Raw genomic sequence first — 14,176 nt, forward strand, 5'->3', positions numbered from 1 at the left:
TCATCATTATCTTTTCATAAGCATGCTGGAGGTATAGGTAAATCAGTTGACACATGCAACGACTGCGAAAATTTCTACTAATACCAGTATGTCCCCCCAAAATTACGATCGGATTTTCGCATTGATAACTATCAATATGATTAAACTGTCTAAATACTACTTCAGGGTATTGAAATATAATATCTTAGCTATATTTTGCAGAAAACCCCATTCAATATGTTTAAGTGGTTACAGAGAAATGAGGATTGTTGTAGAGCATGTCATGGGTCTGATTCTTCCAAGTTTAGCACTTGGATACTCTTGGAACTGCATAATGTGTGAACACAATGGACAGAACTTGGAGAGAAGGGATTCCTAACATGCTCTACAAAACTCCTCATTTCTCTTTGACCACTGAAGCAAATCGAATGGGGTTTTCTGTAAGATGTGGGTAATAAGTTATAGTTTCATACCCTGAAATTGTATGTGGATTAATTCTTTTTTTTTTAAAGTTATCATTGCAAAGGTTCCCGTTGTATTTTTTTTTTTTTGGGGGGGGGGGGGGCATGCGGTATTATATGACTTTCTTCTTCCATTTATTCCCAGTTGTTAAGTTGTCAAAGCGCAGATCCTCTAAAAGCAAAATCCAATATCGCGGATGCTATCTTGTACAAATGTGAGTGACACAATAAGTATCTGTGAAGTCAACTGAAATGACATTTTATGTTAGAGGTGACCTTCGTCTGTTCTGTGTTAATCGTCCCTAATATTTTGTTTCGTTTCTTAAAAGAAAGTGTACTGTATAATGAAATTATAATAAAATGAGCAGTAAAAATCGCACAGAATAATGAGCTAGTCTGTCTTCTGTTGTGTAGCAGTCATTCCTATCTTTGCCGTCATCACAGCGCCTAATTTTGCATGCAAACTTTTTTAGGATCATTAAAGTCCCTCCATATCTCTTTCAGTTTATCAGGGGCTTTATGAGCGTGCAAGACCATGAAATGCGGGCTCCTCAGAGCGCATATGTCCTGTGGGCCCCCGTCATACTGAAAACCTTCATGCAGAGTCATCTTTACTCCGAGCTTTTGCATCAAGATGCCGATGTAGACATCATCCAACGAAGGAATCAGTGGTGTACGAGACGCCTCGGCGAGCGCCAGACTGACAAGATCCATGGACAGCACGTAGCCTCCTCCGACACAATAAGCTGGAAAATACTTCCCATTATACGCCGTCTCGCTCACGAAGAGATGAGACTTGGGACTAGTGGATCTCTCTTCTATCCCCCCATTGCCAAGATACAGTCGCTTCCGATCTCTGTCCTCTCTGTCTAGCCTTTGCAGATGATTGACGATATTCTCGAGGTTGGCGAATGTGTCATCGTCAGCTTTGAAGAAATACCTGGCGGAGGCACAGTTTTCGGAGGTCCACTGGAGTCCGAAGAGATGCTTCAGGGTAAGGTTCTTGAAGCAGTCGATGAAGTTTCCTTCAAGGATATCGTTATACATGTCTGATTCTTCACGCAAAGCGGTTTCGATTGAACTTTTTGACGATTTTTTCCGACCAAGAAGAAAGTATATCATCACATTGGCCTTGAGAGATCGTAGGTAGGGCTTGCTGGCCCATGTCTCTCGGATTGCTTTGCGGGCAGCAAAGCTTTCTGGGTGAGAACTCACCAAACCAACAATGTACACGTGCTCATCTGCCTTACATCTCGTTGCTTTGGTGTTTTTGGTCGGGCGCAAAACTTCCTTCAGGTATTTTGAGTTGCTCACTCTGATACCCTCGTAGATGATGTCAAGGTCCGCAGTCGTACAGTTTCTCATGAACTCATGATTGTTCACCTGGTTCCAGATACGGTGAATTGTGTCTGCTACTCTCGGGGCTAAAGTCGCGAATCTATTGCTGAGAAGGCACACGTCATTACCAATATCTCTGAGAAAGAAAGCGTCACTGTCGCGAACGCTCCAGCCCAACTCATGAGCCACTATACCAGCGAATGCGTCAGTGGCAGCGATCAGATTAGAGTTCCATGCAAACTTGAAAATTTCCTCTGCCATCTTTCGATGTATTATGTAGCTTGAATCTAGCGAGCAGTACGGCGGATAGGTATCATTCGGTAGGACATCTTTCCCGACGAAAAACGGACTCGTTTGAAGACGTTGGACCTTCGAGTTGTTGACCCTTAATCCAAGAATAGCCATACGGGACTTTCCTTGCTCTTTGAATGTGGAGAGGAGCCTTTCGAGCTTATCAAGCCTAAGAAACGTGTTGTCTCTTGCCTCTATGACGTAGTCTGTCTGAGGGCAATAGCTGAGGACCCAGCAAAGTCCATGCAGCGTTTCCAGCAAACATGTCTTTTTGCCTGCGGAGAAATTACCGATGAGAGTGTCCCCGTATATCTCCGACTCCATTTTCACATCCTGCATTTGAGCATTGTCGTTGGAGGTTCCCATGATGAAAAATGCACAGACCCTGTTCTTCCGACACTGTTGTCGATTCGCCCAGGTCCTGCGTATGGCATCCCGAATGGACGATCTCTCTGGAGACGAATGTATGAACAGGACAGTGCTGCAGATATGTTTTCCCATCGAATCCATGCTATGACATGGCTTAGCGTGTCCCACCACATCCACTAATACCTCGGAGAGAAACGCCTTGTTTTTGCCATCGTATTGTGGCTGACTTTTCTGTTCTGCGTGTCTGAATGGTACCTGGATAACTTGCAAAGGCCAGAATTCTTTGGGAACTTCCTTTTGTACTTGCCCGTTTGAAGCACCATGCAGATCAAGAAATTTAGCGACGATTATGACAATAATAAGCGTAATTCCAAGAGTAGTGTAGCACCAAGTAAATCTCCTCCTCTTGACCATTCGAAAGAAAGGAGCCATTATGATGTAACCAGGATGCTTGTCAGCAAATTTCGGTGCCTAAGATAAAGATGATATGTCTCTCTCTGTATCTTTCAAAAGTAATGATGGGGAAAAGCAGACAGATCAGGAAAATGCATCAAAATCCAGATCACTTGGCAACGATATAAAAAAAATAAGTGTTCGTCGAAGCAGCCACGGGGTCATACTGGTCTCCTTCCATCAGGGAGCAGATTTTCTAGTACGTTTAATTAACACCCAATCCCATCCATAACTTCCCTAATTTTGCTCTTATTTTCTTACTTGCGTGTATGTGCATGTGTATGAGTGTGTGTGCGTGTGTGTTTGCGCGCCCGCATGTGTGTGTGTGTGTGTGTCATTGAGTGCCTATTGTTCCGTGAATCCCGAACAATATAGCGAATCGTGCACCGTTTTAAGTGTGAAAAATCATGAGACAAGCCTCAACATTAGAGCCCCCACGTGTAATGACCAAGGCGCAAATTTCGACACTATGGAGAACACACTATACATCTGTTGAAAATCGACATAATCGATTACCAAATACAGCCATGGGATTTTCCTCGTTCCTGCTATTGTGTCCTTTTTTCTTTTTCTTTTTTTTTTCGTTTGGTGTGGATTGTGAGGTAAGGGTGTGTATCAATTTGATTAAGAGCGACCAGTCACCGTATCTAGCAGCATACTGTCAGGAGAAAGATATAATTTCGACAGAACTCCAGGAGGGAGAGATTTAGTTAACAGCTCATTTTCATATTTCAAAACTTCTCGTGTATGTCCTTCCATCTCTCTCAATAGTATAAAATTTTCAGTGCCGATAGGTTGTCAAGATCGCCCCGTGACAGCGCCATCACTCGTCTTGACGCATATAGTGAGATTTAGCAGCAGCTGCTTCGGCAAATATCCTTGAACCTTGAACCTTGAAGTAGTAATCCCTTTCAGCAGTTCCTTGAAACTATCCCGGGATGGTAGAAGTGTCGTGCGTCAGTGAGAGGTGACATGGTGAACAGGATGATTTTAAATGTCACTAATGTACAATAAAAGTGACGGTGCATAGTGCTAGTAAAAAAAACATGCATCTTTTCTTAGAGCATGTGTGACCCAACAGGAGGCTGCATCACTCGGATGACTGGAAGAGCAGCCTCTCTGAATGTTAATGGGTTGGTAATTGTGACCACGGAAAAGAGTCCAGAATCTAGACCATAGTACACTTAGGTACACCGCTCTTCCACGTATTCAAAGACTACATCCTTGCACTCGTCAATGACTCAAGAGTACGCTGCGTCACGCAGTAAATGCTTATCACCAAGGTTAGGAGAAAGGACGTGTATGGATACTACTACTACTATACTACTACTGCCACATAAGTAGGCTATATACAGTGCGTATCAAAAAAAAAGTAATCCAACTTTGGAGGGCTACTATTTCGTATTTATCAGCTATGGAGAGCACAGTGTTGGTTGTGAGAAAGAAAGAACTCTTCGCTTTCCATCAATACCTAATTATGTTGACAAATGTCATGCATGACTGAGCACATGAACTTTAAAGACAACGATAACAAATTGCACTTTTTCCAAGTTTGCGTGTTACTGTGCAGGAACAATGCAAGGACGAGATATGTTAATATGAAAGCTGCCAAGTAGGCCAGCCTGTATGAATGTAGGTTTGTGTTTAGGGTTTCTCCTAAAATTCATGGTTCATAATCTTTAACATGGCCATCTGTTTAATAACTTGGTCACTCCCACAGAGGCCAACCCACACAGTCAATTTTTTCTGTTCATATTCAACATATATCTTCGCAGCGACAAACCATGTCTTTGATATGAAGAGAGAAAAATGGATAATGGTTTAGTGTTTATGGGAAAATATAATCGACAATGTGGCCATGTTGAAGGTTATGACATCAGGTTAGAAGAAACTCTAAACACGAACCTGCAGTCGTGCAGGCTGGCCAGATAATTTGACCACTAAATTAATTGACAAATCTCGTCCACGCAGTGAGACATGCATTGTTCCTTCACAATAACACGCAAACTTGGAAGAAAAGCACATTTTGTCATTATTGCCTTTAAAATTCGTGTGCTTAGTCATGCATGATGTTTGTCAACATAATTAGGTATCAGTAGAAAAAGGAAGAGTTTCCCCTTTCCTCGCAACTAACATTGCCCTCTCCACAGCTGAAAATTAGAAAATAGTAGCCCTCCAAAGTTGGATTACCTTTTTTTTTACACGTATATATAATATGTGTGTGTGTGTGTGGGGGGGGGGGTGTATGTGTGTGCAAATACACATGCATGATTATACATATAACTATATTCATATAAAAATTTGTACAATATTAACACATTACGTGTATAGGTATAACGGATAACTATAGATTTGCAACACGAGTTGTGTGATCAGAAAACAACAACAACAACAACAAGAGTATTCTTCTTATGCTTAGCCTGCATTCAATGGAGTGCTGAAGTCTGTGACGCAACAAAGAAAGAAGGCAAGTGTCACAGAAGGTTGCCTTGGTAAATTCGGCTTTAAATCACATAAAGATGCTTGTCGGTACAGACAATAAATTGTTGCATTTCTATGATCTATCGGAGGGCGGAGAAGGTAAAGGACCCCTTTTACCAAAGAATCAGTGACCGTAGGATCACATGCACAAAGCGAGTCTCATATAGAAATAGTACAAGTCAAGAAAATCACACCCCAGCGCCTAGATGATGCTCATCTAACTTATCTAATTATCTGATGTCTCCCTGCCTTTTTAAGTCTTTCCTCTTGTACGTCCACCCATGATCAGCGATGATGGTCCAACAGTATTGTCAATTTAAACACGAATATCGGTAATAATAACAGGTAGTTCGTTGTTCTTTCTTTATCGTTGAGAGAGCGAGAAAAGTAAGCCTCTGTTCTCTGTGTTATGCGTGTTACACACACGCACACACACATGCACATTATACAAATCTATGCATATCTACGATATATATATATATATATATATACATATATATATACATATATATATATATATATATATATATATATGAACATATGTGTGTATGCGTGTGTGTGTGTGTAAATATTCTTTTTCATTTACATATTGACATAAGTAATCTTCTTCATTGCCTTGAAGTTTAGCTTCAAGGCAGTGGAAGAAGATTACCTATGTGAATATGTAAATAAAAAAAAATGACACACACATGTATATTTGATATATATATATATATATATATATGAAGAGTTTGTTTGCAAAAACCGATAAGTCCATATTTTCTAAATGGAGATATTTGCGATTAAAGGTCAAGAAAAATAGAGAGAATGATAAGAAAATTTGTGCTTCTTTTGACCATAACTTCAAAATTATACCTTTATATGTAGTGACCAATATATCATTTAAAAGGTATTATTTTGTACATTATGACAAAAATCGTAATTCAAAATCTTAAAAAATGGACTTATCGGTTTTTGCAAACAAACCCTTCATATATATATATATATATATATATATATATATATATGTATATGTATATATATATATATATATACATGTATACATACATTTATGATATATATAGTTTATGTATAAACATATGTGTGTGTGTGTGTGTGTGTGTGTGTGTGAATATTCTTTTTCATGAAACATATTGACATTCGTAATCTTTTTCATTGCCTTGAAGTTTATCTAACACTGGTTCAGATTTGCCCATCTCGCAGTACGTGGCCCATGTACTTATAAATTATGTATATATATATATGTATATATATATATATATGTATATATATATGTATATATATATGTATATATATATATGTATATATATATATGTATATATATGTATGTATGTATATATATATGTATATGTACATATATGTTTGTACAGATATTATGTATACTATATGTTTATATATAGCCTACAATACGTGTGTGTGAATATTTTTGTTTTATTCACATATTCACATACGTAATCTTCTTCATTGCCGTGAAGCTTATCAAACGCAGGTTCAGATTTGCCCATTTCGCAGTAGGTGGCTGGGACCAATAATTGGAGAAGACCTAAATTTGTTTCTGTGCTCCCAACAGATAATAAGAGTGACTTCTTACTTTTGAGACAAGATTTGCGAGAGAGAAGGAGAAAGAGAAGAAAGTATTATTACGTACGTCCAACAATAGGCCTATACAATCGCGGGCGCGCAACAACTCGCATAGGGAGGAAAGGGGCTTTATGGCGCCAAAGAATGTACTGTATACATAGGCAATCGAGCGTTGCAGATTGTGTTTACGAAACTCCAGAGATATAGTTGTACTGGGGGTTTTACAATCTCTTTCTGATGATCAGAATGGGAATGGACTTGCGGTGAAAGTCTGTGTGTCAGCGTTGAAGCGGAGCCGTTCTCATACTACCAGGGAGGTGGAATAACGTTCTCTCTTCCACCTCCATGATACAGTAACTATAAAGGGGCATTTAATAAACAACAAACACTTTATATAATTAAACCCTTCGCTTGGTTTTCGGAAGAATTCGAAGTAAAAATTAAACTCGACGGCTAAGAGCTCATGTATCGTTTGACACTTTTTAGGAGATTCTTTCTGTCAAATGCACATTCTGCTTTGCTGGCCTAGAATGATGCTGTGAAATCTCGAACAATAACATCATTTTGTTATCAGGTACAATGTATAGGCCTATTATAAAAATGAACATATTACACATATGAATAAAAATATGCAGGAATGGCGCATGTGCAGGAATGGCGAAGTTGGTAAAGACACTCTTCAAGTCGTTGCACATCAAGACATTGCTCTTCAGACATCATTGCATGATAATGTCAAGAACATTCATCCACGAGATAATATTTGTGCCTCAATGACGTACGATATCCAACATCTCTCGCAAGTTCTCCAAAACAGCACAGTGCAGATCGTTTTACATAATTCAGCTCAGATTTTATCCAAAACAGCCTTTGGTGCTTCGTACATTTCAACGCTGAGGACGAGTCCCGAGTATACGCGGGCACTGAGGTGTCTATGGGAAATGCGTGTTGTAGCGAAATCAGTCAGTCTCATTAGTAGGAATCTCTGATGAGTTAATTTGCTATTCAGGCTAGGTTACTTTTCATTAATCAAGCTAAAAAGAAAGTGGAACTCTCTGATAAACATGTGCAAGGCAGATAGTGTCAGGTAACTTTCAGCAGCGTCTTTTTAAGTTTCATCAGTGCAATTTCAGTAACTGCTTAATGTTTGTACTGTATACTGCATAGGCATATATGCCTACATTATGTCGATATCCCCGTCGAGATAAGATTGGCTGTTTTGGTAAAACAAGTTAAAGGTGTTGGCTGTTTGACGGTGCCATCAAATATCACAGAGTTGCAAGAGGATACAACTTATCGCCGCAAGCTACAGCAAGTTTATTTCTCTCCGTATTTTTATGAATACAACAAAGGAAGGTTAAAAGCAGATGAAGTCGTACAAAATGACATGTTTTATAAACACACACACACACACACACACACACACACACACACACACACACACACACACAACAGACAGATATAAAATCATATATTAATAAATCGATTTAACGACATCTTCGGAAAGCCGGTTTGGACGAATATGTACACAGATCAACGTACGCCATGAAAAGAAGAACAAACATACGAGCTTGCGCATTTTTATAGTGTCAACGTACGTTTGATGTACGACCGATGCAGGAGAGGAGAAACTCGACATGGAATATACTGAGGTTGATGATTACAAACGTCGCACGATGCATTTTGTGCTGTTGCACAGGTGGAGTGGGCCTTAAGCTCCTATACGCTTTAGATAGGCCGTCCAAGGTTCGAGTCCTACAATGCCTACAGGACGCGTGAATCCTGCGACCGAAAGTTATGCCCATATTCTTGCTTAATTGACTGAGGTGAATGACTTGATTTATTTGGTATGGGTAATGCCTACGGTTCAACATTTTCAGTCATCCCGGATTGTCCTGTGCATAATAATAGAATTGATGATAGGAAAATAAGTTGTTTTTGTTTTCTTTATAATCATGTTTTACTATCAAGATTACTTTATTCAGCGTTATCATGATAATTGCAATCATAGTCATAGTCGTTCTTTTCGTTTTGTTTGTTTTTGCGTATACTTTTTGGTAGAATAATGGGATCCGTGTCAAGTTTTCGTGTTTGCTCTACATTGCTCTGAGTGTATGCTTTTGTATGAGTTTCAATATAGTGTTAGAGTGTTGCGCTAATTTCTCATGAAAAAAAGGAAGGTTTAAAGAGCTTCAGGGTGTTTTTTAATGCTGTTGTATATAGTGTCGGCTGCCGTGTTATATGACTTGTTTATCCCTGTGTATCATTATCAATCATCATCATTATAGTCATCACTGCTCAGTTCAGGATAAATGCAGAGCAGAGTTATTAGCTAGCGAACTTTTCGGTGAAAACACGGGATTTCAGTAATAATTACGGTACAAAATTCGTAAATTGGTGAATGGCACAACCGCTTGAGTTGCAGTGAATTATGGCTGATCGTGTCTATGATAATTAGTGAAAATGGTACCACGCAGTTGATATGATCTTGGGCCCCACTCGTGTTAATTTCTCGCTTCTACATTTCACCGCCATACAAAATCACCCCCACCCACAGATCTCCGCCCCTACCGACGACCATCGTAAGTGGCAATTTTAGCAGTATCCATTTCAGTGCGAGCCCAGACCTGCAATGATGTCATGAAAATAGGCAGGATATACTGTAACATGTCGCGAGAATCCCACGGGGAAATGATCATGTTTCCATCTAATCTGACGAATAACTTCTCCGTCCACGGAGATGTCGCACATTATACCGTCCGGCCTAATTTCCTTAAGAGCGGCCTGGTGATTGTAATTCGACAGCTAATCCGCTCTCTGGAAAACACAATCAAAACAGCCATTTTTTTTTTTTTTCGGCCAACGGGAGTGAGAGGGAGAGAGAAGAAAGGAGAATCCTCAACCAGGAAAACTTGTCATCAATTGGTTTTATAGCCTCCATTTGAGACTGTCGATATTTTGCTGCAAAGATATAAGTTCGAAGACATTTGGATGATAAAAGTCAGTGGTAACCGAATGATCAGTTTTCGTTGCTGTATTACTAAAACCCGCACAACACTATAGCATATTATGCTAATTTACTCTTTGACCTATTTAATTTCCCATGCTTCATCTGTACGTCATCTTCCATCAAAGTGAAGTGCATGCCTACCTTTAAATGTAAGATCAATTATATGCGGGTAAGTTCGAGGAATTGTTGCTGACGTTCTGGTTCGGGATACGGAGCACAAACACAACCGGACACTGCTCATCATCATTTGATACCGGAGAGTGTAAATCATAATCTATATCGGTGAAACCTACGGAGATAAACAGCTTGAAGGGAGGCAATACCTTTCACGGCGCGTGCATTTGGAATAAGGCGTCACCTGAATGAAGTGAATAAAAAAGACGCCTCTGTTTTCTGCTCTCACATGTACGCGCCGCTTCGCGGAGCTCCAGCAGTTCAACGCTAATCGTTTAAACTTACCTGTTATCGTGGCGGAACGAACAAGAAGACGATAGGTAAGTGCACAGTACTGGCTTTATGACACTAAACGTGTACACAGTTTTTGAACGCAAATCCAATGCTGGCACCGTGTCATGCTTGGTTCTTCCTCCGAAATCACACGAGGTGTCCTGCACACAAACTCATCTGTGCACACAAACTCATCTGTGCTGCTATTGTGTTGACCTACCCTGATGTCAGTTTGGTTATTAAGTATTTATTTTTCCCTATTGTTTAATCATGATTTTACTTGATATGATACTTATTTTACTCGCTGAACTGGGCTGAGAGTGTGCCAGCAGTAACCATGGTGTTTAATTACTATCACTTTCTAAATATAATGTTTGGTATGTGCGGAGTGGTTGGTATTTCGTCATGTGTTTTATGTTTAGTCGATTTTCGTTGTGCATTAAATAATGTTTTTTCTTCTGGCTTAATCGTCATAATTGGTCGTTTGAACATAATTATTGTCAATCAATTTCATAAATAGCTACCAATTTGCACTTCGCAATTTATTTCCTTTCTTTCTATCTTCCGTCACATCTAAAGCAACCCGGACATCTTGCGAGGAAAACCGAATGAGAGGTTTTGTTTTGCTTGTATTAGTCTGGTAGGAATGGGGGGTCCCCATGCACCCCCCGAACACATTTTTTTAACTTACTTTTTTGTAACCCTTAGGGTGTCTAGTTAATGAATTTTTTTGTTCCCAAGAAAAAATCGTGTCCCATGGGGGTCATTGGCGGCCATCTTGGCAGCCATCTTGGATTTTCAGGGAAAATCATTATCTTCCATAACTTTTGAACTACACAGCATAAAATTATAAATAAAGCATTTCTGCAGAGTAAACATGACACGAGGAATCGATTGCAATGGTTATTTACATGATTAAAGCAAGTCTGAAACAAGAAAAGCCTAAAAACATGCAAATTTCGGTGTCATTTTCACAGAAAACTACCCAAATAGTTTAACTTTTGAATCACATAACATACAGGGACAAATAAAACAGTCATTCAGAGTTAATACGGCATGAGGAATCGTTTGAGAGAGTTATTTACATGATTAAAGCAAGTTACATACAAGAAAAGTCCAGACATGCGAGGAAAACCAGTGTCGTTTACTCTATAGAAATATTCCCAAGTAGTCTATGTACATATATACATGACAATCTCATACCTCCTAAGAGTAAACTTACCTCTTTTTCTTAACAGTCTGGTATATAGGAAAGGGGGGGGGGGGGTCCCGTGCACACTCCTTTTTGTATCCCTTACGGTGTCTATTTGATATTTTTTTTTGTCTCCAAGTAAAAATCGTGTCACATGGGGGTCATTGGCAGCCATCTTGGATTTGCGAGGAAAATCATTAGTTTCTATAACTTTTGAAGTTTCCAACATACAAGGAAAAATAAAACATTTTTTCAGGGTAAATGTGACATGAGGAATAGATTGAGATGGTTATTTACATGATTAAAAAAATGCTTGCTACAAGAAAAGTCCAAAATATGAAAAATTCTGTATCGGTTACACTGAAAAGTACCCAAATAGTTCAACTTTTGAACTATACACAACATACAGGGACAAATAAAACATTTCTTCAGACGAAACACAGCATGAGGAATCAATTGAGATTGTCATTTACATAATGAAAGCAAATTTGATACAAGAAATGTCCCAAAAATGAAAAATTAAGTGCTGTTACTCTGGAAATGGCCCAAATATTTCATGCTACATACATGACAAATTGCATACCTCACAAAAGTGACTAACAACTCTGTCTTTAGATCATTGCCCAAATAGGCCTTTTTGTTTTGTATCAAAAACATTAAATAGAATCTGAAGAGAAAATTCATTTCAAGCATTGTCACCCCTCACTTGGTGAAATAGAATAAGAATGTAAGCACTGTGGTAATTCATATGCAAATACCCTTAAAAAGAGGTGACACATGATAATAATGTTGATCACAACACTTAAAAGTGACTAATGGACAAATATAAAACTTGAACTGAAATTTAACACTCTTTGTGCGCGTTCAATTTTGTTTCATTTTATATTTAAAACGAGATTGAGTTGGGATATATTCAAGAAAACAATCACTCTGTCAACATGTCGAGCCGATTAAAAAAAATTAGATGCCAAAATCGTTTCATTTATTTTCAGGTTAAAAAAGCAGTTCATTCAAATGTATTTGTTTAAAGTTTATTGTCCGAAAACAAAAAGAGAAACATTTCATTTGACAGCCGGATATCAGCCTGTGAATAGGGACTATTAATGTGGATTGCTGCTACTTTAATTTAGAAATATTTGCATATGAATCGCTTTTGTGCTTACATCCTGTATGCATTCAATTCAAGTTCACATTGATTGGAATTAAGTTTCCTTTCGAATTCTGTTAAAAGTTGTCTGATATAAGACGCAATATTCAAGCTATTATCAAAAGACATAATGATATTTTGAAAGGGTTAGTCACACACCGATTAGTGATTGGCTGAACACAGTCACGTGATGGAAGTACATTCGTTATGTTCGCCCATGGGCGAACATTCTTGAAATGTTCTCCCATGGGAAAACATTTCCACGTAACAAATGACAGAATTAAGGCCTAGGACCGCACCGCACTTATAACATCCCTCAATAGCATTTCAAACCCTTCGGGTGGAACATTGGGTATGTTCCCTCCGCCGCCAGTCATCATCTATATATTTCAACGTTTGTGACATGTGTAACATATGCTTTTCATGAAGTATGGAATTAACGTATATTGAAAAAATATAAAGTAACACAATATGACTTCACTTTTCTTAAAAAGTATTCTGAATGCTCATCCTGTGTAACTGTACAAACCACAGAAGCGGTTATGCGATATATCAGGTTTTCACTTCACACTTCTTTAATTTCTATACCGGTAGTCATCATCAAAACGATCATTGTAATCAATGTCTGGCTCCTCTTCGTCATCCTCCTTCATTTCCTCAGTAATTTTCTGAAGCAAGTCAATGAGGGAAGTCGGAAAGATAGGGCCACTTGACCACACTGGCTCCATCATAACAAAGGCTACCTTCTGCCATCCTTGTCCAGAATCAAAGGAGTCATATACAGAGCACCAGAAGATTGGTTGGTCAGCTCTCTTTAAGATGGCAAGGCGATGGGTCACACATTTAATGTGTGGGATAAGGTTGTCTCTGCAAGGTGGGAGCATGAAGAAATCCACATTGGAGTTTGTCGTCATTTGTTCGCCCTCTCCCATCATCTGCTTTGGATGATGCTGCTGTAAATAGACTTCTCCAGCTCTAATGGTCATACTTTAGGCATGTGAATGCTCCAATGTCTTCTGTCACCTCTTATTGGCTCTACAGACCACCCATCTCCAAGGTTTAAGAGGGGGACAAAAAACATTGGCACATTTCAAAGTCATGTTGTAAGATTTCAGCAGTGTTCATTATAATGTAATATTGAACAATTTACCACATTTCAGTAAAATATTGCAGAGATTATAATGTCATACCACTCTCTCCTGAATGCTGTATGGTACATGGGGTGGCTTTGTAGGTTCTTTAGGGGTCCGACTTTGCCCCTACTCTTAAAGGCACTTGTTACATCTTCCCCTGTAAACACATGTCGTCCAAGTATTGTGGTACAGTAGCCAGCTCCCGTTGATTCTGTATGCCACCTCAACGACATTCACAATCTGGCAATTTGCTCGACAGTCCATTTATCAAGGAGGATAGTGAGGGTGACGGAGTAA

At 39.0% G+C, this 14,176-nt stretch overlaps 1 protein-coding gene across 1 annotated transcript; it reads right to left on the minus strand.

Moving 5' to 3' along the window:
- Window positions 1-887: 887 nt before the first annotated feature.
- Window positions 888-2,579, minus strand: LOC139739318 (lactosylceramide 1,3-N-acetyl-beta-D-glucosaminyltransferase-like). Its single transcript, XM_071649933.1, has one exon. The coding sequence runs from the start codon at window positions 2,577-2,579 to the stop codon at window positions 888-890; it is 1,692 nt and encodes a 563-aa protein (XP_071506034.1).
- Window positions 2,580-14,176: the final 11,597 nt, after the last annotated feature.

Source organism: Diadema antillarum, unplaced genomic scaffold (assembly GCF_040938485.1).
Source record: "Diadema antillarum isolate AM-2024a unplaced genomic scaffold, OU_Dant_1.0 seq00000793_RagTag, whole genome shotgun sequence".
Lineage (NCBI taxonomy): Eukaryota > Metazoa > Echinodermata > Echinoidea > Diadematoida > Diadematidae > Diadema > Diadema antillarum.